Source organism: Tachyglossus aculeatus, chromosome X1, assembly GCF_015852505.1.
Source record: "Tachyglossus aculeatus isolate mTacAcu1 chromosome X1, mTacAcu1.pri, whole genome shotgun sequence".
In the NCBI taxonomy this organism is placed as follows: domain Eukaryota; kingdom Metazoa; phylum Chordata; class Mammalia; order Monotremata; family Tachyglossidae; genus Tachyglossus; species Tachyglossus aculeatus.
In genome coordinates this window covers 15,827,449-15,854,893 of record NC_052101.1, presented here as the reverse complement: position 1 = coordinate 15,854,893, position 27,445 = coordinate 15,827,449, and the positions used below count along the sequence as shown (strand labels likewise).

General features: G+C 43.0%; 1 protein-coding gene across 4 annotated transcripts in view; it reads left to right on the top strand.

Moving 5' to 3' along the window:
• SPAST (spastin) overlaps positions 1-27,445 on the top strand; it is a 66,166-nt gene that overhangs the window by 16,185 nt on the left and 22,536 nt on the right. Inside the window, exons 2-4 of one of the 4 annotated variants that reach the window (XM_038772420.1) lie at positions 7,819-7,902; positions 14,824-14,907; positions 20,569-20,664. In XM_038772420.1, coding sequence (XP_038628348.1) covers positions 7,819-7,902; positions 14,824-14,907; positions 20,569-20,664 — 264 coding nt within the window. Of the gene's footprint in view, positions 1-7,815; positions 7,903-14,823; positions 14,908-20,568; positions 20,665-27,445 lie in introns of all 4 variants that reach the window. The other 3 variants (XM_038772419.1, XM_038772422.1, XM_038772421.1) reach the window with 3 other exon arrangements.

Below are 27,445 nucleotides of genomic sequence, written 5' to 3'. Positions count from 1 at the left end.
GCTGACTCCCAAAACCGGGCTCTTTCCACTGAGCCACACTGCTTCTCATAATACACAATATGGATAGAGCGCTTTTGGGGAATTTGGGAATTTTTTCAGACAAGGCACGTCTGTCCAGATAGAATGCTGTGCCAGGTCGGAAGAAATGGTTGTGCACATGCACACAGGTTCAGTTGCAGGGGTGAGTACAATGATACAAGTTTTCCTTAATGCAGAGTTTGTCAGGAAGAAATGGTTGTGCACATGCACACAGGTTCAGTTGCTGGGGTGAGTACAATGATACAAGTTTTCCTTAATGCAGTTTGTCAAGAAGTAGTTCTCTGCATTAAAGGAGAGCTTAGTCTGAGGATTTTTAGCTTCAGAAACTGCTTTAAAATCTGGCATTCAGATACAGAAGTCTTCAATTTAAGAAGTTAAGATGAACAGCACTTACAGTGCTTCTAAAATTTACACCGTGGTTCGATCAATCAATGGTATTTAATGGGTGCTTACTGCGTAACAGAGTTGGTAGACATATTCCCTGCCCAAAAGGAGCTCACAGTCTAGAGGTTCAGCTACATAGCACATAGGTTTTGACTATTCTACTACTACTACTAATAATGATGGCATTTATTAAGCACTTACTATGTGCAAAACACTATTCTAAGTGCTGGGGAGGTTACAAGGTGATCAGGTTGTCCCACGGGGAGCTCACAGTCTTCATCCCCATTTTACAGATGAGGTAACTGAGGCCCAGAGAAGTGAAGTGACTTACCCAAAGTCACACAGCTGACAATTGTCGGAGCCGGGATTTGAACCCATGAACTTTGACTCCAAAGCCTGGGCTCTTTCCACTGAGCCACGCTGCTTCTCCTACCAGTTGCAGTGGCAGTAGGAAGAGGGGTGGCTGGAAGTGATGGGGAAATGAAGGAATGATTTTAAAAGCCAGGTTATGGGGAGAAAGTTTGACGAGGGGAGGTGAGAGAAAGTGAGGCCGTGTCCGGGGGCTGGGGTGTTTGCCTATTATCAGGCGAAATCGGTAGGCAGGGTTGACATGTCCATTTTACTTCCAGTAACAAATCAGCAACCCTATTGGGAAACCTCTCAAACTCAGTATAGGTGTAATTAGCTTATTGATCTCCATTTGTTTGAATCGCAACAATTCTGGTTCATTTTAGGAAAATCCATCCCCCATTTATAATATTGTTCTTTTAATCTCTCATCCTATCCCAACTGGATTACTGCATCGGCCTCCTCTCTGATCTCCCATCCTCCTGCCTCTCCCACTTCAGTCTATAGTTCACTCTGCTGCCCGGATCATCTTTGTACAGAAACGCTCCGGGCATGTTACTCCCCTCCTCAAAAATCTCCAGTGGCTGCCCGTCAACCTGCGCATCAAGCAAAAACTCCTCACCCTGGGCTTCAAGGCTGTCCATCCCCTCGCCCCCTCCTACCTCACCTCTCTTCTGTCCTTCTCCAGCCCAGCCCACACCCTCCGCTCCTCTGCCGCCGCTCACCTCCTCACTGGGCCTCGTTCTCGCCTGTCCCACTGTCGACTCCCGGCCCACGTCCTCCCCCTGTCCCGGAATGCCCTCCCTCCACACATCCACCAAGCTAGCTCTCTTCCTCCCTTCAAAGCCCTACTGAGAGCTCACCTCCTCCAGGAGGCCTTCCCAGACTGAGATCCCTTTTACCTCTCCTCCTCCCCACCCCCGCCCTACCTCCTTCCCCCCCTACAGCACTTGCATATATTTGTACAGATTTATTACTCTATTTTACTTGTACATATTTACTCTTCTATTAATTTTGTTAATGATGTGCATACAGCTTTAATTCTATTTGTTCTGACGATTTTGACACCTGTCTACATGTTTTGTTGTCTGTCTCCCCCTTCTAGACTGTGAGCCCGTTGTTGGGTAGGGACCGTCTCTGTATGTTGCCGACTTGTCCTTCCCAAGTGCTTAGTACAGTGATCTGCACACAGTAAACGCTCAATCAATACGACAATGAATGAATGAATGAAGTTGGTTCTGATTTATGTTTCCACTTGATAATGGATGTAGTTTTCAGTAAATACGATTGAATGAATGAATGAAGTTGGTTCTGATTTATGTTTCCACTTGATAATGGATGTAGTTTTCAGAAGCCAGTTGTCATACGGGCAGGGACTTTCTTTATAGTGATTGGAATGTTGAATTCATTTTTTTCCCCCCTGTAAAAGGAGTAGGAGGGTCACTTTCATATTTCTCTTGTCCCCAATTCTGCATTTAGTTGGGGACTTTTGGGAAAACATCTCATTTCAATAATGAAGTCATTTCTAATGTTTTTAAGAATCTGTTTTCTACCTGATTGTCTTAAAACTCATCCAAAATTACATACAGCATTTGATCTGTTTCCTGCAGGAGCCTTTTTTATAATGTACTATCGCTCCAGATAGCCCTATCTATTAGAAATTCCTTAAAGTCTTGCCTTTCCCCCAGTCACCTGGGAGAGTACAGAATTTACCTTGCTTGATTATCTATCAAAAAGATTCCAAGATCCTGTGCTTCCTTTGGTGCCAGATTTCTGATGACATATAAGAACTAACTTAGACATTCTGTTTATTGTGAAAATGTGCACTTAATCTGTACTGAGTTGATCCTAAAACTGGGACACACCCTATACTTGTAAACTTAGCTTCTTTAGTCTTTCATGTTATGACTATAATCCTCTGACTCACTCCACCTTACTCAGGAACCCAAAATTTCCTTTCTTTTTTTTTAATCCCTTGGCTCACCTGTCATTTAGGGCAGGAGACTCTACAATCACAACATCACAGTTTAATTTCAAAAATTGCTTAATTTCTGTAGCCCAGCCTTTCCTTTTCAAAGACCTGATTACCTTGGCCTAGCTAAACTGCAAACTATCTGCTCCAGCAAATAATTTGGTTGGCTAATGCAGACCTGAAAATTACATTTACTCAGTGGCACCTAGCAAATAGGTCGCAATTGATGGGTCTCTTAGGGTGACCAGACTTGTTAGAACAGGGGGCCCAGAAATGAGAATGGTGCAGAGGCAGAGTTGGGGTTAATTTAGTTCCCCAAGTCACCAGGATCTTTATTTTCATGACCATGGGTATGCCTCGGTTGTTTTCTTTTGTTTATGGTATTTGGTAAGTGCTTACTATGTGCAGGCACTGTTCTAAAGCGCTGAGGAAGATGCAAGCTGATCAGGTTGGACACAGTCCCTGTCCCACATGGGGCTCTCAGTGAGGGAACTGAGGCAGAGAAGTGAAATGACTTGCTTGGTGGAGAGGAGATGGGAGTGTATTTTTCTGTGCTCAATATTTAGGGAAGGAGTCGTGACAACTTTGGCTTGAACTGGGTAGAAGTAAAACTTGTGGATGAAAAGTTGTTTCTGTAATTTTTTTATGGAACTGTGCTAGTTGCCTGAGAGGTACCATGGTCTAGTGGATAGAGCACGGGCCTGAGATTCAGAAGGATCTGGGTTCTAATCCTGGCTCTGCCACTTGTCTGCTCTGTGACCTTGGGCAAGTCCCTTCCCTACTCTGGGCCTCAGTCACCTCATCTTTAAAATGGGGATTCAGACTGTGAACCCCATGGACTGTGTCTAACCTGATTACCATGCATGTCCCACAGCACTTACAAGAATGCCTGGCGCCTAGTAAGCCCTTAAATCCTTTTTATTTTTGGTGGGGAGGAGTGAACGATAGGTGCAAAATAATCAGATACACAGTCCCACCCTCCTGGTACTCACAGTGTAAGGGGGAGGAGGGAGAATGTATTTTATCCCCATTTTACAGATGTGGGAACAGCAGATAAGTGATGAAGTAGGAGTAGAACCGGAGTTCTTGCCACTGGGGCCTGCTGCCTCCAGCTTGACTTCCCCAGCTTCACGATCTTCTGTGCGGTTAACATGTTCCATGCCGGTCAGGGAGCCACTTCTGCCCTCCCCAGCCCAGGCAGTAGCCCTGACTCAGTGCCGTTGCTGCTAGCTAATGGCTACAGCAGGTGGTGATGAGCTGAGCAGGCGGCGTGCCCCCTTGGGTGCTAGGGAAGGGGAGGGCTTGCTTCCGTGAGGCAGCGAAGTTACCGGCGAAAGCGTCTCTCACTTGGCGATAATAATAAGAATAATAATAATGGTATTTGTTAAGTGCCTACTGTGTGCGAAGCACCGTTCTAAGTGCTGGGGGGATACAAGGTGATCAGTTTGTCCCATGTGGGGCCCACGGTCTTCATCCCCATTTTACAGATGAGGGAATTGAGGCACTGAGAAGTTAAGTGACTTGCCCAAGGTCATTCATTCAGTCATATTTACTGAGCACTTACTCTGTGCAGAGCACTGTACTAAGCGCTTGGGAAGTACAAGTCGGCAACATATAGAGACGGTCCGTACCCAGCAGTGGGCTCACAGTCTAGAGGGGGGAGACAGACAACAAAACATGTTGTTTTGTCACACAGCTGACAAATGGCAGAGCTGGGATTCGAACCCATGACCTCTGACTCCTAAGCCCGGGCTCTTTCCACTGAACCACACTGCTTCTCTTATAAAAGTGGTATTTTTTAAGTGCTTACTATGTGCCAAGCACTGGGGAAGATGCAAGGCAATCAGGTTGTCCCATGCGGGGCTCACAGTCTTTAATCCCCATTTTACAGATGAGGTAATTGAGGCACAGAGAAGTTAAGTGACCTGCCCAAAGTCACACAGCTGACAAGCGGCGGAGCTGGGATTAGAACCCACGACCTCTGTCTCCCAAGCCCGGGCTCTTTCCGCTAACCCAAACTGTTTCTCATGAACAGTCTCATGAGAATGCTACAGTCCATCGATGAATGGTATTAATTGTGCACTGTAGTAAGCAGTTCAGGTCCCCGGGCTAGTTTGGTGACCTTGTCTTGCCAGGAGAGAGCAAGGAGCAGAGCTGCCATTATGGCCCCACTCTCTTTTTCAGTTCTGAGGGGTGGGACAAGTTTTTTTCTGATTGTGTGTTTTTTTAAATAGTATATATTTTAAAAAATAAGGTAAACACATAGCACTTTGTCCTGGGCACTATAATAAACTCTGGGGTAGATACAGGGTAATTAGGTTAGACACAGTCCATGTCCCACTTGGGGCTTACAGTCTTAATCCCCATTTTACTGGTGAGGGAACTGAGGCTCAGAGAAGTGAAGTGACTTGCCCAAGGTCACATAATAGACAAGTGGCGGAGTGGGAATTAGAACTCAGGTCCTCTGACTCCCAAGCCTGTGCTCTGTCCTCTGGGCCATGGTTACCCTACCTGCCCCCAAAAGCTGTGGGGGCAAAGCTGAGGACATCAGCCATGGTATGGCAGCATGGCTGGAGACACACTCTGTGACCATTTGGCTTTCTTGCTAACAAGAGCAGAGTGTCTGCCTGCTGAGTGGAGCAGCAGAGGTGGATGGCCTCAGAATAATAATAATAATAATAATAATAATAATAATAATAATAATAATGATAGCATTTGTTAAGCACTTACTATGTGCAAAGCACTGTTCTAAGCGCAGAGGAGGTTACAAGTTGATCAGGTTGTCCCACTGGGGGCTCACAGTCTTGATCCCCATTTTCCAGATGAGGCAACTGAGGCCCAGAGAAGTGAAGTGACTTGCCCAAAGTCACACATCTGACAATTGGGGGAGCGGAGATTTGAACCCATGACCCCTGACTAACCTGGTTTCAGGGGATGTGGTTTTAAATTCCAATTAATTATACACAAGTGATCGGTTTTAAGACTGTCAGGATTAGGGCAGTTAGGAAATTTGCTAAAATGACGTGGCTTTCATTCTTTTCCTGTTGCTTTATTCATAGTGAGGAACAATGTGGCCCAGTGGGAAAAGCCCAGGTCTAGGAGTCAGAGAAGCTGGGTTCTAATTCTGGCTCCGCCACTTGTCTGCTGTGTGACCTTGGGCAAGTCACTGGACTTCTCTGTGCCTCAGTTCTCTCATCAGTAAAATAGGAATTGACTGGAAGCCCCATGTGGGATACGGACTGTGTCCGACATGATTATCTCATACCTTACCCAGTGCTTAGTACAGTGCCTAGCACATAGGAAAGCTCACCTCCTCCAGGAGGCCTTCCCAGACTGAGCCCCCTTTTTCCTCTCCTCCTTCCCATCGCCCCCCTGTCCTATCTCCTTCCCTTCCCCACAGCTTTTATATATATTTGCACATATTTATTACTCTATTTTACTTGTACATATTTACTGCTGTATTGTGTGTATGGCCTGCCCAGACTGAGCTCCCTCCTTCCTCTCCCCCTCCCCGCACCTTACCTCCTTCCCCTCCCCACAGCACCTGTATATATGTGTATATGTTTGTACAGATTAATTACTCTATTTATTTCTTTATTTTATTTGTACATATTTATTCTATTTATTTTATTTTGTTAATATGTTTTGTTTTGTTGTCTGTCTCCCCCTTCTAAACTGTGAGCCTGCTGTTGGGTAGGGACTGTCTCTATATGTTGCCAACTTGGATTTCCCAAGTGCTTAGTACAGTGCTTTGCACACAGTAAACGCTCAGTAAATGCAATTGAATGAATATAGCTATAATTCCATTTGTTCTGACGGTTTTGACACCTGTCTACATGTTTTGTTTTGTTGTCTGTTTCCCCCTTCTAGACTGTGAGCCCGGTGTTGGGTAGGGACCGTCTCTATAGGTTGCCAACTTGTACTTCCCAAGGGCTTAATACAGTGCTTTGCACACAGTAAGTGCTCAATAAATACAATTGAATGAATGAATGAACATAGTATACTTAAATACCATAAAAAAAAAATGTCCCTTTCCTAAGCACCTCATACAATGCACTCAGTAGGTTTACTCTTAATGCCATTGATTGGTCGTTTTAGTTAATCAACTAATCGATGATTATTTATTGAGCACTTTTTATGGGCAGAGAGAGCAGTGTACTAAGTGCTTGGGAGAGTACAGTATAACAGAAGTAGCAGGTGTGCTCCCTGCCCACACCAAGCTTACAGTCTAGAGACTAGCTTACTGTCTAGTTAATATTAATTTGGCCCACCCAATTTGTTTATGTTTATATTGGGCCCCTATATGAGGCAGTTATATGCTTGTGATAGAATTACTATAATTATCAATAATAATTAAAATATATTTCCTGAAGTACCTATTGTGTATTAGTTCTTTGGATCTCCCTCTTATGAGTTTGCCACTCAAGAAACATCTGAGGTGAGAGTTTCTTAAATCTTTGGTTCATGCTGTGCTATATATAGTTCTTGTCATTGTCTTTTGAGTGCTTAATGGGTACTAGGCACTTGTAAATATACAACAGAAGTAAAAGAAAAGATCCCTATCATTGAGTTTACAATTTTATGGAATATATCCTTTTAAAGAACAGCACTCAGATTATTTGGGGAAGCAGTGTGGCTCAGTGGAAGGAGCGTAGGCCTGGGCATTAAAGGACTTGAGTTCTAATCCTGGCTCTGCCACTGCCTGCTGTGTGAACTTGGGCAAGTCACTTCATTTCTCTGACCCTCACCTTCCTCATCTCTAAACTAGGATTTCAGTACATGTTCACCCTCTCACTTAGACTGTGACCCCCATGTGGGTTAGGGACTGTCAAGCTTGCCTATCTGGTATAAACCTCCTCACATAGTACAGTGCTTAGCATACAGTAAGTGCTTCACAAAGGCTGTTATTACCTGCAATTACTATAATTAAAAATAATTTAATGTTTGAATTACCCACTCATAGTTTTTCAAATATTTTGTGAGAGAGTAATTTACTTTGCTTTTCCCTGTCTTTATAGTTCTGTAAATTGTTGATGTACAGCATATGTTTAATATATTACTTCCATTTTAAGCAGGTCAGAAGGAACAAGCCGTGGAATGGTATAAGAAAGGAATTGAAGAACTAGAAAAAGGAATAGCGGTCTTGATCACAGGACAAGGTGAACGCTTCTTTTTGCTTCCTGCTTTTGCACCAAAAATTATGTGTGATGTTTATTAGATTTTTTTTTTCTTTTGAAAGATAAGGTGATCCCTGATCCCTTGTCTGAAGGAAAGACTCTAGACTTAGTTTTTTAACTTGTTAGAGCATGATTTTAAAGTGTTGTACCTTGATATCGTTTCATTTCACTCTGAGGAATATTGTTTGCCCTTTGCTAAAGATCTAAAATGATACCAAAGTGAAGAGTCTTAGGAAGTATACTTTTACTATTAGTATAAATGACTAAAAAGTAGCCTGAGCTGTTATTTTTAGTACAGTGGATCTAAAATCCTTACAGCTAAAACGAGTCTAGTGTGGACATGTAACTCCAGCACTTTTTTGCATTTAAAGCAAGTTTCACCAACTTACATCCAGAATGTCAGTCTGTTTTATGCCGTCTATCTATGTATTTGCATGTAATATGCACAGAGAACATATAGAACCTGTATCAGATATATAAAATTCACTGTTTTGATGATAGAATATTCAGACTACAATCTGTGACCCATTCATCCAAAATCTTCAAGAATCTTTACCTCGTTAGTTCCAAGTATAGGTACCAACATTTCATTTTGAGCCCAGGGGCGGAAAGCAGGTCGAGATTTCTAAGGAATGAGAATGACCGCCTTCAAGAGCAAATACCCCCCAGAAAGCAGCCATTCTGGGTCTTTTCTGTCCTGATTGGAAAGTCCCAAGTGTTTTCTGTGACCTGGGATGAGCAAGGCTGGGAGTCCTCCTCAGGCAGCCTTGGGAGACATTGTACCCAGTGCCCCCATGGAGTGAACCCCTATGGTCCTAAGGATTTGTGGATTTTTTTTGGCCTTCAGTACCTTGTCTCGTCCTTTGGTTCAGTTCATTCTTGTTCGCCCCTCCATGATTTGGATCAGTTACACGACTTTATTAGGCACACGCTATCCATTTTGAGCCAAAGTTTTGTCATGAAAATTCCCCATCACTTTCTCAGTCCTTCGAGTATTCTGCTCCTTTCAGTCTAATTTGTTAGGCCGAGTCTAATCTTTCTCTTTTGTCCCAGTTCTAAGCTGTGTGATTGCCAGTCTTTGTTCTGCTTTATATACCTTATCGCTGGTATACTTGCAAGGGTCTTCCTTTGGACTGTGTTCTTAAGGAGACTTTACATATATCTCACTCCATTCTTCATTGGGTTACATCCATTTTCTCTTCAGCCCATCATCAGTCCAATATGTGTTTTGTGGCTGGCATCACAGGGAAATTGAAGCTATATCTTTTCTTTGGGGACCGCTCATTGGCTAACAATGACAGTTCTGCTTTTATTGGAATAGAGTTAATCTGCTTTCCTCCTCCCATGTTGGTTGTGAAATGAGGCGGTCTTGTCTCTTTCCTTGTTGAGGTAAATGTAGCTTTCCACAGTTATAATTTCCACCCATGCAGATGCTTCTGGGTAGTCTTCTGTGTTTCAACCATTTTTGTCTTCAAGAGTTCCATCTCTGGCCCAACTCCCTGTAATTAAATCTGTAAATCCCACATTTTCCTTCCCAGTTCAGCTGCAACTTTTGGAATATAAGAAATTTGTCAGTTTTCCAGTGTTGCCCAGTTGTCTGTTGACTTTAGGAAGGGACTCCACAATAACTATAACCTGCTTTGGCAAAATTCTGTTCCCTTCCTATCTCTGGGCAGACTTATACAATTTAGGCTCCTGAATATTATCATTTTTGTAATGGAACTGTAGCTCGTCTTCTCTAGGAAATCTATAAAACTTAATTAATGATATGTATTGAGTGCTTACCATGTGCAGAGCATTGTGCTAAGTGCTTGGGAGGGTACAGTACAACAGAGTTGGCAGACACGCTCTCAGCCCACAATGAGTCTTCTAGACTGTAAGCCCACTGTTGGGTAGGGACGGTCTCTATATGTTGCCGACTTGTACATCCCAAGCGCTTAGTTCAGTGCTCTGCACCCAGTAAGTGCTCAATAAATACGATTGGATGAATGAGCTTACACAATACAGGATGAGCCTCTTTCACTTTTATGTGCATTGAAAACTGCTTTGAATTAATACCAATATTTAATAAGCGCTTACAAGGTGCAGTGCCCGGAATTAAGCGTTAAGATGATTACATGAAATTTATTGGAAGTATTGTCTTTGTCCCACAAAAGACTCAAAGTCTAAATGGTTAGGACAGACCGAGAAAAAGAGAAAACCGATTGAAAGATTTGACTCAAAAATACGAGCAAGATTTGTAAGAATTCATCAGGGGCAACCTTGGGGCATCTCACTTTTTCAGGCCAGAAACTCCCCCAACATTGTAAATGTGGAGGCGGACTGCTGCTCAGTGGAGACTCTTGGGAGGTGGAGAGGGACGGAGTAGAGCTGAAGTCTACATATGAGGAGGTCAGCAGTCGTTCTTAACTACTACAAGAATGAAACCTTAATTGCAGAATGGCCTAATGGTTAGAGGCCGGGCTTGGGAGTTGGAAGGCCCTGGGTTCTAATCATAGTTCCGCCACTATGACCTCCTGTGATGGAGGAGAGAACGGTTTTGGCCATCAGATAACCCTTGCAGGCTCCGCAGCTCCAGTGGGGAGGCAGCTCAGTCCTATATTCAGCTTGATGTTTTTGCCAAGTCAACGCTCTCTCGTGACCAGTAAAAAGGAAGTTTACTGGAATTTCTTTGTTTCCAGTTACTTAGAGAATGGAGTAGAGATGGTCAATAGTTGAGCAACCGGAGCGGAATCCGGCCTGTTCTCTTTTATTTTTTTTTAAATGGTATTTAAGCGCTCGCTAGGTACCGGGTACTGTCCTAAGCGCTGGGGTAAGTGCAAGCTAATCAGGTTGGAGACAGTCCATTCCAAATGGCGCATACAGTCATAATCCCCATTTTAGAGATGAGGTCACCGAGGCACAGAGAAGCTAGGTGACTTACCCAAAGTCAAACAGCAGACAAGTGGCGGAGCTAAGATTAGAACCCGGGTCCTCCCGACTCCCGGTCCCGGCCTCTATCCATAGGCCACACTGCGGTTAGGGTTTCATTCTTGAAATAGTTAAATTGGACTGATGACCTCCTCGTACATGTCTGGAAAAAGATTTATTCAATAGTATCATCATCAATCGTATTTATTGAGCGCTTACTATGTGCAGAGCACTGTACTAAGCGCTTAGTACTCTTGAAAGTGTTCAATTAACTATTGCTTTTAGGTTTTTTCCCATGAGGTCATTCATTCATTCATTCAGTCGTATTTATTGAGCGCTTCCTGTGTGCAGAGCATTGTACTAAGCGCTTGGGAAGTACAAGTTGGCAACATATAGAGACGGTCCCTACCCAGCAGCGGGCTCACAGTCTACAAGGGTCACGATGTAGGCATTGAGTTATTGTGCCGAGCCCGAAGAGATGCATTTTGCTCTGAGGTATTCCATGTGTAGTTCTTCTCACATTTCACATCACGAATGCTGTACTTTCTTTCCAAATTTCGGATGGAGTACAAAGCTCGCTCTTCACTGAATATGAAAGCTCTCTCTTCAGATTAGTAGAACTTGTAGAATTTGGGGTGTATCGCACCTCTTGTGATTTTGTTCGATGCCATCTGAATTTTCTCTGTCAGTAATAATAATAATGGCATTTTATTAAGCGCTTACTATGTGCAAAGCATTGTTCTAAACACTGGGGAGGCTACAAGGTGATCAGGTTGTCCCACGGGGGGCTCACAGTCTTCATCCCCATTTTACAGCTGATTGGTAACTGAGGCACAGAAAAGTGAAGTGACTTGCCCAAAGTCACACAGCTGACAATTGGCGGAGCTGGGATTTGAACCCATGACCTCTGCCTCCAAAGCCCATACTCTTTCCACTGAGCCACACTGCTTCTCTATTTGAATATTCTGTTTGTCTTAATTTTCTTAAGCTTTTTCAGGCTGCACTTCATTTTTGTTGCCACTCTTCAGCTTCTTTCTGAACTCTTAATATCCTTATAAAAAATTGCAGGTTGCCCTTGAAAATCCTTCTTGCCATTATTTTGAGTATTTCTTTCTTGGTCCCCCTCCCTCTCCCATTCATTCATTCATACATTCATATTTATTGGCCGCTTACTGTGTGCGGAGCACTGGACTGAGCGCTTGGAAAGTACAATTTGGCAACAGATAGAGACGGGTTCGCAGTCTAGAAGGGGGAGACAGACAACAAAACACAACAACTAGGCATTTCCCTCTCCTTCTCCCTCTCCCTCCTCCCTTCACCCAAAGAGGTGAGAGGCCCCAAGATTGCCTCTGATGAATTCTTAGAAATACTGTTTATATTTTTGAGTCCAATTTTTAAATGTGTTTTGTTCTCAATCTGTCCTAAGCATGTAGACTTTGAGTCTTTTGTGGGCCAGAGGCAATACTTTAATTGCCTAGATTGATTCCGTTTTCTATATTACTGAAACACAAGTTGTGTAGTTGGTCCCTTTGGTTGTTTTCCATTGCATCTTATTTTGCCTAGGATAGGTTCTGCTAAGGCTGACACAAAAATCCACACTTTCCCCACTTAGCATTATATCCAGGTCTTCTGTAACACAGGGGTTGTGTTATAATCAAATCTCACGTTAAGGAAAACTCACATTCTGGTATTCACTCTGTCCACTGTGAGTTTACCTATGAGTACAACCATTTCTTCCAGCATTGTATGGCGCTTAGATGTCTTGCTTTATTGGCAGAACATTTCCTAATTCTGCCATAGCGAGTAGCCAAAATGTGCATGAAAATCTGCATTCTGGCCGAACAGTGTGTAGTTTGTGTAGTTATTATAACAAAAGTAAATTCAGGAACAAAACTTTAAGGTGCACAGAAGAGGAGTTAAAGTGTTACTTCTGTGTCTATAGTACTCTACATCTTTTAATTACTATTCATTCTTGGGGCTTTTTATAGGAATCAAGAATGTTGAGTTTTCAGAGCCTCATAAATAAGAACTATTAGATAGGGCCAATTTTGTGAGTGCCCTCAAATTTTTATATTCATAAAACTGAAGCTTGAAATTACCCATTTTAGGCTTTCCACATTTTCTTAATGGTCTTTATTGAAGATGTGCAGAACTTTAAGGACCTTGACTTTGTTCATTGTCGTTAGTTTATTTTCTTAAAACTGGTGAATATTTATGTTTTACATGGGGTGAATTCTAGGCGTAGCACAGTGGAGATGTGGATGCTTTCTTTATAGGAAGTTAAGACAAAAGTAGGCGACTTTGGGGCATGCAAACTTTGCATTTCTTCTTGGAGGACACCAGGTGGACAGCGGCCTTCCACCTTATTCTGTGATTCGTCATTCTGCAATCAGGCCTACTTGGCTTTTTCCTAGGAAGATGATATTTTCCAATATACATGGAGACTAAATACGGATAGATGGATTAATATACTTTTTAAGTAGCCCTCATTTCATGAGCTTTTTTTTGTTTTTAAAGAAATTGGCCCCTTAAATATTTAGACTGAGCAAATGTATTAGTAAGATTTCTAAACAGTAGGTGATTCAACATCTATAGCTCTTTTTTTCTTATAATAAAAAGGGGAATTCCCAAACTCAAAAAAGACAACTGTTACTTTTTCTTTTTTTCCAACCAACCCACTCTGAACTATATTTTGGTCGAATGTGTGACTTTGGGCAAGTCACTTAACTTTTCTGTGCTTCAGTTATCTCATCTGTAAAATGGGGCTTAAGACTGTGAGCCCCACGTGGGACAACCTGATTACCTTGTATCTACCCCAGTGCTTAGAACAGTGCTTGGCACATAGTAAGCACTTAACAGATACTATTATTATTATTATTATCTGCTTTTCTCAGCTTTGACAGGTCAGGGTTTGTAACTGTGAAAAAATAAACTAGGATGTGGATTCAGTTACAGGAGATTCCCAGCTACCCAACTAATTGAGTTTTTTTCACAGATCCTGCCTCTACCACGTGGCTGAAACTGAAGCCAGTGAGCATCAGTACTATATTTAAGTATTAAGTTTGGAAAGAGAGATGAGCCAGCTGAAAGAATTAGAACTAAGCTGGCTTTTTTTTTTTCTCTCCAACTTTCTCTTCCCCTTCTTGGCCCTCTTCTCCCTCACCCTCAGAAACCAAAAACAAAGCCTAGGCATATTGTGTAACCGGCCCTGTGTGGTTTCTCTGGATGGATCTTTAGTGGAATAAACACTGAAGCTCAGCAGAATAGGCGGAAAACTCTCCTAGGTGCCCGTGCCTTACTAGTTGGCCGCCTTCTCCTCTTCCTGCCCTTTTTTGTAATGGTATTTGTTAAGCACTTACTGTGTGCCAAACACTGTACTAAATGCCGGAATAGGTACAAGCTAATCAGACTGGTCACCGTCCTTGTTCCACACGGGCTCACACCCTTGTATCTCATTTTTACAGGTGAGGTAATTGAGGCATGGAGAAGTTAAGTGACTTGCCCAAGGTCACACAGCAGACAAGTGGCAGAGCTGGGTTTTGAACTCAGGTTCTGTCCCAGATCCGTGCTGTTTCCGCTAGACCACATTGCATCTTGGAAGAGCAAAGCGGGATCAGCCAGAGCGCGTCAGTTAATTTCAAAGCCGAGATCACTCAGGATTGCAGTAGCTCATATGGGAGAAAAGAACCACAAAATTTGTCTGTTTTGCCTAGCGTTAAAGTTTCCCTAGTCCGTGTTAATTGTAAGGAATAAGATAAGCGATAAAATAGGTTGTCACTTCCGAGAGAAATGAATAATACTGTACCTTTATAATTTGGGGATTATCAATTTAATCCAGACATTTACCCTGCTTAATTTCTCCATAAAGTGCAGGAAAATCTTTAGGAACATTGATGAACTGATATTTGGGCATAAAACTAGAGACTGAATAAAAGTCCTGGAAATGGAGGTATTTTAGTAAAACTTATTGTAATTTTTTTTTTCTTCCCTCAGGTGAACAGTGTGACAGAGCTAGACGTCTTCAAGCTAAAATGATGACTAACCTGGTTATGGCCAAGGATCGTTTGCAACTTCTAGGTACCAGTTAGTGTTTTATGATCAGTGTGTAATCGCTTGTGGAGCTGTGTAGAGTGTGTGGTTTTGCATGAACAAAGAAAACAAGAACTCTTATAATTTAGTACATTTCAAAGTGCATGCACACACAACCGGCTTGTCCATTCAGCTGTCTAAATCCTAGTCCCCTACTCTAAGTAGGAGGAGCGATTAGGAAAGACAAACTTGGCCCATTACATCAACAGACTTCTGAAATTAAAAGTTATTCTGGAGACTTCAGTTGGGTAGATTGGCTATAAGGTGAAATGCCTGCATCCAACAGCATTAATCCTGATCCTTAGGTGATTAATTCCAGGAATGACAGGGTGTTATATGTGCATTGCAGCAAATATTTAACCCTCTGAGTATGTTTTAGGGGAAAAAAAAGCATCCTTGATAAATTCTTACTTTATCCCTATAAGTATCAGAATTAAACCTTGAATTTTAGTTTGTTATAATTCCCACACAACACAACCTGGTAGCACTCAATTTCTAGGAATCCATTAAAGAAGCTTCATGCCTTACTTAGAACAAGCTTTCCCAGTCGTGGTTACACAGAGATCCCATTAACATTAGCATTTCAAAACTGGTTAAATTCTGTACAATCATTTAGCAACGCTAATAAAACCGTGATAGTCATGATAGTTCACAGAATAAACTTCATTTATTATACCACGCTCTATTAGTAATAATATCTCTTGGGGTGTTTGAGAAAGGTAGTGATTGCGATGCCTTTAACTTTGTAAAGTTCTAACACATTGTGTAAATGAAAAACAAAAAAAAAATCAGAATTGGGGGAATTTAACGTTTTTTCTGTAGCTTTGTATAAGGGATGGATGTGTAATGGAGAAAGTAACTCCCAGAGGTTTTCCTCTGAGATTCTTTCTCCCTTGCAAAGAGGCTTGTTATTTGTTTCTAGTTGATAAAAGTAGCAAATGGTCAGTTCCTTTATTCAGTAAGAAAAACTTTGGAGGTGCGAGGGAAAATTACCTGTAAATCCCCCAGCATTTTTTCTTCTTTTTATTTTATAAGCAGCATTTAAGGCGTACTGTATGCCGGGCACTGGAGTAGATACAAGTTATTCAGGTTGGACGTAGTCCGTGTCCCACATGGGGCTCACAGTCTTCATCCCCATTTTACAGATGAGGTAACTGAGGCCCAGAGAAACTAAGCGACTTGCCCAAGGTCACACAGCAGACAAGTGGCAGAGCCGGGATTAGAACCCAGATCCCTCGGGCTTCCTTGCCCCTGCTCTGTCCACAAGGCCGCACTGCTTCTCATAAAAACTTGGAGGTTGAGTTCTTGGAAGATTTAGGCTGTAGTACTCATAGTGTCTGAGTAGGGTGGCCATTCATTAAGTTTTATACCAGACAGTTTGATATTTCAACTGGTCCATCTGTCCCCTCTGGTACAGCACCAGTAGTCTTTGTGCCTGGTATTTTTATTTGGAAACATCCAACCTCCCTCTGCTTCAGCTCCTGCAGCTGAGACCCACGGCTTTGGAGCAAGGGAGGGATCAGGGATCCATGACCGCCTCCCAGAACGTATTTGTGAGACCTTAATGCCGTTAGGATGCATCCGTCGTGCAGTGGGTGTATTGACATCTGTTGCAAACGGGTCGGCAGAGGGGTGTTCGATATGCTCCATGATGTCAGTAGCTGCCCTGGGTTTGATGCCAGGCATTCACACGCTGTTTCCCCGTGGCTTTTTCTTTGGGAATAGCTACTGCGTGTTAGCTTCCGGAGCGCCGACCGTGATCCGGCAAGTCTGTCGAATGCCTTATTGCCGTGCCAGCGTTGGCCCTACTTTTCAACCGTTTTTCTTTGGCAAGAGAGGACAGACCCGATGGAAAGGAAGAAAGGTGTGCATTCCCTTGGGGATGGAGGCACAGGTTCCTGCCGTGGTCAGCTCTTACTGCCCCCCCTTGTTATTGGGCACTTGAATATGCCACCGTTGCCCGGGTGCACAGAGGACAGGTGAGGTTTAGAAAGTATAATAATAATAATAATAATGGCATTTATCAAGGGCTTACTATGTGCAAAGCACTGTTCTAAGCACCGGGGAGGTTACAAGGTGATCAGGTTGTCCCACGGGGGACTCACAGTCTTCATCCCCATTTTGCAGATGAGGTAACTGAGGCCCAGAGAAGTGAAGTGACTTGCCCAAAGTCCCACAGCTGACAAGTGGCGGAGCCAGGATTTGAACCCGTGACCTCTGACTCCAAAGCCCGGGCTCTTGCACGGAGAAGGCATACTGTTTTCTTCCAGTTCTGAATAGCCACTTCAGTGCCTGGGCACAATTTTGCTAAAATTAGGGCTGTACCCCAGGTGCAAAAGTGCTTAGGCCCTGTTAGTATCTGGCGCGATTAGATGTAATGTCAACTGACGAAGCTGGAATTTACAAATCGTCGTTTGCTTTGGGCCATGCAGTGCCTTTCACCAACAAAGGTAGTTCCTGCCTAAGAATCTGTTGCTTTAAAGAGTATTATCACTGAGAAAGATCAGCTGACCTACCTTTTAGCTGATCCAGTGCCCCTTGGAGTTTCCTGCCGAGAAACTCTGTAGTGCTTTGTGCCCGCGCCAAGAAAGGTGTAGGTACTATTCAGCCCCTTCTAGAGACACGGGCATGTTGCATCTCAAATAGCGTGGTTCCTGTCTGTCCGTCTAACGGTGGAAGAGAAAGCCTAGAAGAGACCTCTGGGCCCCAGCTCTTTTGTATTTTCTCTGGCTCTGTAATGTGGGAGGATGGAAGTGGTGTCTCAACCACCTCTTCCCATCTCCCATGGTCATTCATTCATTCAATCATATTTATTGAGTGCTTATTGTGTGCAGAGCACTGTACTATTAAGCGCTTGGGAAGTACAAGTTGGCAACACTTAGAGATGGTCCCTACCCAACAGTGGGCTCGCAGTCTTGAAGGGGGAGACAGACAACAAAACAAAACTAGTGGACAGGTGTCAAGTCATCAGAATAAATAGAATTAAAGCTAAATGTACATCATTAACAAAAATAGAATAGTAAATATGTACAAGTAAAATAGAGTGATAAATCTTTACACATATATATACAGGGGCTGTGGGGAGGGGAAGGAGGTAGGGCGGGGGGGGTGGGGAGGAGGAGAGGAAAAAGGGGGCTCAGTCTTGGAAGGCCTCTTGGAGGAGGTGAGCTCTCAGTAGGGCTTTGAAGGGAGGAAGAGAGCTAGCTTGGCGGATGGGCAGAGGGAGGGCATTCCGTGCCAGGGGAAGGACGTGGGCTGGGGTTCGAGAGTCAAGTCTTTGGCATGGGCCATTTTTCTTCTATCCTGATAGAATGAAAAGTTGAGAGAATGTCCGGAGGGCGGGACAGGTGAGAATGAGGCCCAGTGAGGAGGTGAGCGGTGGCAGAGGAGCGGAGGGTGCGGGCTGGGCTGGAGAAGGAGGCGGGGTGATGGAGAGCCTCGAAGCCGAGAGTGAGGAGTTTCCTTGATTCGTAGGTTGACAGGTAGCCACTGGAGATTTTTGAGGAGGGGAGTAACATGCCCAGAGCGTTTCTGCACAAAGATAATCTGGGCAGAAGAGTGAAGTATAGACTGAAGCGGGGAGAGACAGGAGGATGGGAGATCAGAGAGGAGGCCGATGCAGTAATCCAGTCGGGATAGGATAAGAGATTGAACCAGCAAGGTAGCGGTTTGGATGGAGAGGAAAGGGCGCATCTTGGCGATGTTGTGGAGGTGTGACCGGCAGGTTTCGGTGACGGATTGGAAGTGTGGGGCAAATGAGAGAGTGGAGTCGAGGATGACACCAAGGTTGTGGGCTTCTGAGACGGGAAGGATGGTAGTGCCGTCTACACTGACAGGAAAGTCAGGGAGAGGACGGGGTTTGGGAGGGAAGATAAAGAGTTCAGTCTTGGACATATTGATATTTAGATGGCGGGCAGACATCCAGATGGAGATGTCCTGAAAGCAGGAGGAGATACGAGCCTGGAGGGAGAGAGAGCAGGGGTGGAGTTGTAGATTTGGGTGTCATCAGCGTAGAGGTGATTGTTGAAGTCGTGGGAGTGAAGGAGTTTAGTAAGCGAATGAGCTTACTATGTGCAGAGCACTGTACTGAGCGCTTGGAAGAGTACTGTACGACAGAACAAATAAGGCTGTTGTGATGTTTGACCTTTGATTTGGCTGTGAGACCCAGATCTAGTACAGAAAGCATATCTGGTTTGTAAAGGAATTAGAACAGCATCCCCTGCAAGACATACTCAACATCAAACAACATATTGAGTGGGGATCTTAGGTAATAATAATAATGGCATTTATTAAGCGCTTACTATGTGCAAAGCACTGTTCTAAGCGCTGGGGAGGTTACAAGGTGATCAGGTTGTCCCACAGGTGGCTCACAGTCTTCACCCCCATTTTATAGATGAGGGAACTGAGGCCCAGAGAAGTGAAGTGACTTGCCCAAAGTCACACAGATGACAATTGGCGGAGCCGGGATTTGAACTCATGACCTCTGACTCCAAAGCCCATGCTCTTTCCATTGAGCCACGCTGCTTCTTGCATTGGCAGTCCTGCTGTAGAACTGTAGCAAAGATCACCAACAATGTCCTGAGACACTGCAGCCAGTTCATTCATTCATTCAATCAATCATATTTACTGAGCACTTCCTGTGTGCAGAGCACTGTACTAAGCTCTTGTAAAGTACAATTCAGCAACAGTTCACGACAATGACAAAGTATGTGCTCAAGGCACCAGAACTCCACAGATGGAGCTCCCCTTTCCAGTTTTACACTGTAACAAAAAATTAACTTAAGGCAAGAGGGTCTTAAAGTTGGCTTAGGAAAGAAGAATTCCATAAACAGAATTTTTAAATAGACTGTTTTGCATCAGATTTTAGGGGGCACACGTAGTTTATTTAGAACAGTCCTCCCTTCTCTCCCATGTCACAGTAAAGGTTATGCGATTCAAGTAATGAGCATAGTTTGTGTTATATTTTGGAACAGGATGCAATTTAGAACAGGTACTCTATGATTTGCACTTCGAAAAGATTATGCATACAAAGTAGAAATAGTATATACAGAGAGGAAGGGGAGAAATTGTTTTGAGCTATTCTGAAGCATATTTACCACAGGCCTAATTGCAAGCCTTCGTTAAGAAAAGAGAGTTATCGGTTCACTGTTCTAGCCTTATCCTTTCGTAGGATGGGCCAGCCGTGTCTGGGGAAGAAAGCTCCGAATTAATTTGACTAGTACTTTTTAATACAGCATATGTTTTATTCTAAGCCATGGTAATAGCTTCATTTTATCATAATGTCAAAATTTTAGTTGGGAAATTTCCTTATTCCATATTTCCGTTGAAGGTATCACACTGTAAAATCTGTTCCTACACGAATTAGTATAGGTTAGTAATGGCAAGGAACTGCTCCAGCCCTCATACCTTAACAGTTTAATATTTTCCTTATTTGTGATTTTTTAAAACTATTCATTCCTACTATTTTCATGTCTCCGTCAGTTTCATACTAATCGTCCTTTTACGCTTAGCTGGATTGCGAAAAACGCCTGCTCGTTAAAATAACCCTCTGAAGTCTACTCGTGATCATGCAGTTGGGTCATTTGTTTGGATTCTTTTATTTTTATGTTTATTTTGTCCTTCCCCTCCCCCCCCCGCTCTGTTGCATAGAGAAGCTGCAACCAGTTTTGCAATTTTCCAAGTCGCAAACGGACGTCTATAATGACAGTACTAATCTGACATGCCGCAATGGACATCTCCAGTCAGGTGGGTTTGGGTTCACTGGCACCTAATGAAACCGGGATCGTGCAACTTTTGTAATACTGTAATGTCTGTGCATAACCCCATAGTGCTGATTCTCGGCTAAGGTTCGACTAAGTTACAGAAAGTGTGCCTTCTTCATCAAATTGTGTTTAGGAGAAATCAAGAACACCAGAAAAGATTTGAAGTGAAGCTTCACTGTATACGTATCATGCCCTGTTTTATTTTAACACGCTTGTGAGGATGCGATTCACTTAAAATGTGCTTTTCTACCTGACCTTTCTAGTTCTTTGGGAAAGGATATAATCCTAAGCCTTTTTTCCTGCAATTTTTCAGACTTCTGCACTCTAGTAACTTCTTCAACTATATGTAGTTGTCTTTTGTAGAAGACACCCCGAAAGGAGAATTTCACAATCAGTGTATGTGTGGTTAGTAAAGGCCAATGCGGAAACCACAATCCTGGCCTCCTTGCACACATAAATAGGTGGTCGCGTGGTGTACTTTTCTAATGTATCATATCTCTTCAATCTACATATTAAAGAAAAAAAAGAAAACATTTTCAGCGTCTTAACAATGTTGTGAACATGTTGCATTGTGCCAGTTAAGCATAAATCATCTGCCTAAGATAATTTGTTGAGATGACCGACCTCCTCTTCCTCCTCCTCCCTTCTGTTCAGTGCTTATACGGGGTCTTCCTACTACAGCAGGGAGAATTTAAGTTAGTTATGAAGAACTACCCGACGCTTAAAGGTTTTTTTTGTTTTTGTTGTTTTTTTTTAATGGCATTTATTAAGCGCTTACTATGTGCAAAGCACTGTTCTAAGCACTGGGGGGTTACAAGGTGATCAGGTTGTCCCACGGGGGGCTCACAGTCTTAATCCCCATTTTACGGATGAGGTAACTGAGGCACAGAGAAGTGAAGTGACTTGCCCAAAGTCACACAGCTGACAATTGGCGGAGCCGGGATTTGAACCCATGACCTCTGACTCCAAAGCCTGTGTTCTTTCCACTGAACCAAGCTGCTTCTCTGCATTGAAACATGTAGCATTTATTTGAAAGAAGTTGCAGCATCTTCCTGGAGTGGTTTAATTGCGATCTTAGAAGCAAGAAAAAGAACTGGGTGACGTCCTTTGTCTCTGAGATTTGATGCGAAAATAAGTGATTTTTTTCCAGCGTCTACAAATTCAGGGCTTTTTCAAAGAACACCAAATATAGTTAAAGCACTGCAAGTTTTAATTCTGATATGATACTTATTCTCTGTTTCCCCTCTTTCCTGCTCTGAGCAAAGGAAGTAAGGTAGTGATTTTAAAATAGGAAGAGATGGTTCCTCACTATGGTTAAAAGTGTCTGAATTCAGTAGTGAGGAACTCAGGGGAAGAGGTAGACCAAAAGTGGCGTCCAGTATTTAGGCAGGTTTAAAAATACAGTGGGTCTGATGAGCAAGTCACTTAACTTCTCTGTGCGTCAGTTACCTCATCTGTAAAATGGGGATTGAGACTGTGAGCCTGATGTGGGACAACCTTATTACCTTTTATCCCCCTCCCACAGTGCTTAGAACAGTGCTTGGCACATAGTAAGCGCTTAACAAATATCATCATCATTATTATATTATTATGAGTAGAGACTTGAGGAAAACTGAGCCGTGCTGTCAGTACTGTAACAAAAGGGAGGGAATTGGTGAGTTTTTACTACAGCTTTTTAAATGCGTTAGTACTGCTTCTCTGATACGCGATTGATCATATTATTGCCTCTATGTAAGATACGCACACAGTATGTGCGGTGTAAGTCCTGTTATCACCTGATGATGTACCAAACTGTCCTATTGCTAAAGCCGAAGGTATCACAAAGAGGCCACTGATTCCGTTGTATCGTCCTCTCCCGAGTGCTTAGCATAGTGCTCTGCATGTAGCGCTCAGTAAATACCATTGATTGATTGAGGCACACAGACCATCCAAGCAGCCGAATTTCAAACTCCCGGGAATGAAGAGGAATACAGGGAAGTTTGCTGCAACATCCAAGTGGAGGGTGAAACCTTATCTGCCTCTGCATAATTGACCAGCTCTTTAAGTGTCTGTATAGGATTCTCACCAAGAGCTGGTGATAATGACTTGGAGATTCATTCATTCATTGTCGTATTTATTGAGCACTTACTGTGTGCAGAGCACTGTACTAAGTGCTTGGGAAGTACAAGTAGGCAACATATAGAGACGGTCCCTACCCAGCAGTGGGCTCACAGTCTAGAAGACTGTGACTGTCTAGAAGATCAAATAGCTTCTCACCACAAAACAAATCATTATCAACCCCTCGCAGATCTTCACGACTCTGACCGGAGGGCTATTTACCTATTCCTAGGTTGAGGGATACAGAATAAATTTAAGAAATATGAGTACAAAGGCCGAAAAGAACAAGCATCCACAGGCAGAAACCGAGCCAGAGGCTCCTCTGTGTCCCTGAAGAGTGGATTTGGGCCCACACACACCTTACCACAGAGGAGATTCCAACATCCAAAATCTTAACTCCACTTTCACCGTTGAGGAGGACACTCCATGAAGCCATCTAACATGTTTGACCCGGTAGTCTTCAGCCAACGGTTACGGAAGTCACCACAACCGTTAGAGCCGTGAAATATGGCAAAGCTCTTGGATGTAATGGAATTCCAGAAGAGATCCAGAGGTGGGGAGATGGGCTGCTTCCTCAACTTGTGAAATTGTGAGGCAGTGTCACAGAATGGTCAGGTGTATCATTATTGCCTCTTCAAGAAGATAGGGGAGAGAGAGGATTGTGGCTACTCCTGCTTTCAGTTGCTGTCAAGAGTCTGGTCAGATTCATCCTGGAATGACTGTGAGCAAACCGTGAGGTTTTGGGAGGGCATGGTTAACAAGGGGCCTAAGAACACAGTGGCCCAAATATAATAGAAATACTGGGAACAAAATTAGTACTTATACACAGTGCCAATATACCTTACAAAAGCATTGACATCAGTAGACCTGGCAATTGCTAAAATTATTGAACTGCCCTGAGAAGTTAGCAAAGATCCTGAGATTGCTCCACCCCTCTATAGCTGGCTGGGTCCAAATTGGAAAGTCTTTTTCGGATCCTTTCCCTAACTACCAAACTGAATAAAGCAGAACAGTATGCGCTAGGTGTAGCCTTGTTCAGTCTATTTTGTACAGACTTGTGTAAGGATGGAACTAGAAATCTAAACGCCAGTGCTAGAATCCTAGAAGATCAGTATAGTAAACTGTCAGGTTAGGCTGAGAGCATCGTTAAAAGTCTTTACTACGGGAACTCTTGTACACTGATGAGTTTGTACTAGTTGTACAAATATACACACGTAGAAGAAGATAGGCAAATCGTGAACCACTTTGCAAAATCAACAAATTGCTGTGACCTGACAATCCTGGAGGCCAAACTTCTGCCCTGGCCCTCACCTGGCAAATGATACTCTCAGCCAAGGAGCTCCATTGGTGACACAGAGCTGAATGAGCTTAAGCACCTAGTCCAGTGCTCCGCACACAGTAAGCGCTCAATAAATACGATTGAATGAATGAATGCTGCCACTGAATTCTGCCACTTAGGTGACACACTGTTTGGAGTTGCTAGAATAGAGAGGAGGTAGAAAGGCAAATCAAGAGAGCTGAGTGAAATTGTGGCACCAAATTGACATTCAGATTGACCAGACTGATGGTATGCGGAGTAATTGTACTGTCCAGTCTTCTATATTCATTGTCGTATTTATTGAGCGCTTACTGTGTACCGAGCATAAAAGCCCAATTTGGCTTAGGACCATTCTACCAATGACACTTGTGGGGTTTTTTGTTGGTTTTTTTTTTTTAAAGATATTTAAGCTCTTACTGTGTGCCGCGCGCTGAACTGAGTGCTGTAGTAGAGACAAGATAATCAAGTTGGACACAGTCGCTGCCCCACATGGGACTCACAGCTTTAATCACCATTTTGCAGACGAGGTAACGGAAACAGAGCGGCTAAGTGACTTGCCCGTGGTCACACAGCAGACAGGTGGCAGAGTCAGGATTAGAACCCAGGTCCTTTGACTCCCAGGTTCATGCTCTGTCCGCTAGGCCATACTGCCTCTCACTTACGGGGCATATTTAAGATCCGATGACTGGACGACTGAACACCGAGGCCCTGGAACACCAGACCGGCAGCATCAAAGCAGTGCTGGTCACCTCTCACCTTTGCTGGGCAGGAGGACGGGAAGCGGATAGGACTGACAGTAGGTTCTCCTACCATGTAGGAGACGCTAGATGTGCATCTAGCTTTATTTCTATTTATTGTGATGACTTGACACCTGTCCACATGCTTTGTTTTATTGTCTGTCTCCCCCTTCTAGACTGTGAGCCCGTTGTTGGGTAGGGACCGTCTGTATATGTTGCCAACTTGGACTTCCCAAGCGCTTAGTCCAGTGCTCTGCACACAGTAAGCGCTCAATAAGTACGACTGAATGAATGAATGTAGTGACCAGAAGTAAGCTTCCATAAAAAAGGTGACGAGAGGAAGCATTTTAAAGACTCAGTGAAGCAAAACTTCCAGTGATGTGGCAAAGGCTGTGGGCGAGTGGGAGGGTACAGCTGATGTATCTTGTAAATATTTATATCATAATTATTACATAAATATTAATAATTAATCGCACAATTAATTACATTACATTAATTACATAATTCAATTTGGTAGTTAGGGAAAGGATCCGAAAAAGATTTTCCAATTTGGACCCGGCCAGCTAGCTATAGAGGGGTGGAGCAATCCCAGGATCTTTGCTAACTTCTCTGGGGAGTTCAGTAATTTTAGTAAGTTAATGATGTAAATAATAATGATGTAAATTAGGGTGATGTACAGTAATTAGAAAAGGAGGGAGACGTTGGGAAGAGTGTGGGATAAAGAGGGAGAAATGAAATGGTGCCAGAGGCTGTAGGTAGTAATAACAATAATAATAATAATAATGGCATTTATTGTGTGCAAAGCACTGTTCTAAGCTCTGGGGATGTTACAAGCTGATCAGGTTGTCCCACGGGGGCTCAAAGTCTTCATCCCCATTTTACAGATGAGGTAACTGAGGCACAGAGAAGTTAAGTGACTTCCCCAAAGTCCCACAGCTGACATGTGGCGGAGCAGGATTTGAACCCATGATCTCTGACTCCAAAGCCCGGACTCTTTCCACTGAGCCACACTGCTTCTCTAGGCAGCAAGTGTAATAATGCAAGAAGGGCAGTCTTAACAGGAACATAGTTTGGAAAGGGTTATCACATATTCAGTGGTCTTCAGCCACATTTGTGCACATTGATAGTCACTGTCATTAATTTATCTTCATATATAAATGATTTTGAAAATGTCATGATAAATGTAACATGCTGATCAGAGGAGTTCAGATAATAATAATAATGGCATTTGTTAAGTGCTTACTATGTGCAAAGCACTGTTCTAAGTGCTGCGGGGGGATACAAGGTGATCAGGTTGTCCCAGGTGGGGCTCACAGTCTTCATCCCCATTTTACAGACGAGGTCACTGAGGCTCAGAGAAGTTAAGTGGCTTTCCCAAGGTCACACAGCAGACATGTGGAGGAGCCGGGATTCGAACCCATGACCTCTGACTCCAAAGCCCGGGCTCTTTCCATTGAGCCACGCAGATAAGCGTATTGTACTGTTTAAGGAAGTATGTTTTTTGTCAAGCACCGTTGTAAGCACTGGGGTATGTACAGGTTACTCAGGCATCAAATAGACTTGATGAGCCAATTAAAGAAGCTCATTCTCAGACAATACACTCAGATTATTTCCTGGATGGACTTAGATGGGACATTCTGATTCACTTTGCAAGTTGAAAGATTCTTTAGCTAGACTGCTTTAGAATCATAAAAGAAACTCCAATCTATTATTCAGAATTTCATGCTTATTCAGAATTCATAGAAAGAAGAATGGTTTTCAGTGAGTATTTGGCATCGATAATAAAACTTCAATTCTCTGGAGATTGAAATGTTTCTCTTGTATTATCTCTCTCATATGCTTAGGGGTAGGTACTCAATTTCAGAATTTAGCTACAGTATAAATCAGGCACTTGTCTTTTACTGGATGAGTGGATGTTGAAGTTATTTTGGGAATCATCCTATGCAATTTTTATACGGTAAACTAAACTTTAGTGAATTGCAGTTTTCATGCTCTAACGGTAATTTTTTTTATTGTGTGCTCTGACATATAATAATAATGATGGTATTTGTTAATACCATTATTATTATTATTATTATTATTATTATTATTAAGCGCTTTACTATGTGCAAAGCACTGTTCTAAGCGCGGGGGGGGATACAAGGTGATCAGGTTGTCCCACATGGGGCTCACAGTCTTAATCCCCATTTTACAGATGCAGGAACTGAGCCACAGAGAAGTTAAGTGACTTTCCCAAAGTCACACAGCTGACAATTGGCGGAGTCAGGATTTGAACCCATGACCTCTGACTCCAAAGCCCGGGCTCTTTCCACCGAGCCACGCTGCTTGTGTATATTTGTTTCATAGAGTTTTCTGGAGTCATTCGTATCAGATGTGTTTATACAGAGTGGAAATCCATTTCAATAGAAATAAGAAAACTATATCTCCTATTACATGCTTTGAAATTGATCCCCGGTGACTTATCCATGGATTATCCTGAGAAATATTGCTTATGTGCTTTAATGGTTTTTTTTTTTCAAAAGAAAGCATTTTAATACTTTGTCCCCGTACTTTGTTGTGTGGGTCACTGCTGTTAATGTTGTGTTCGAAGTCAGTAGATCACTAAATGAACT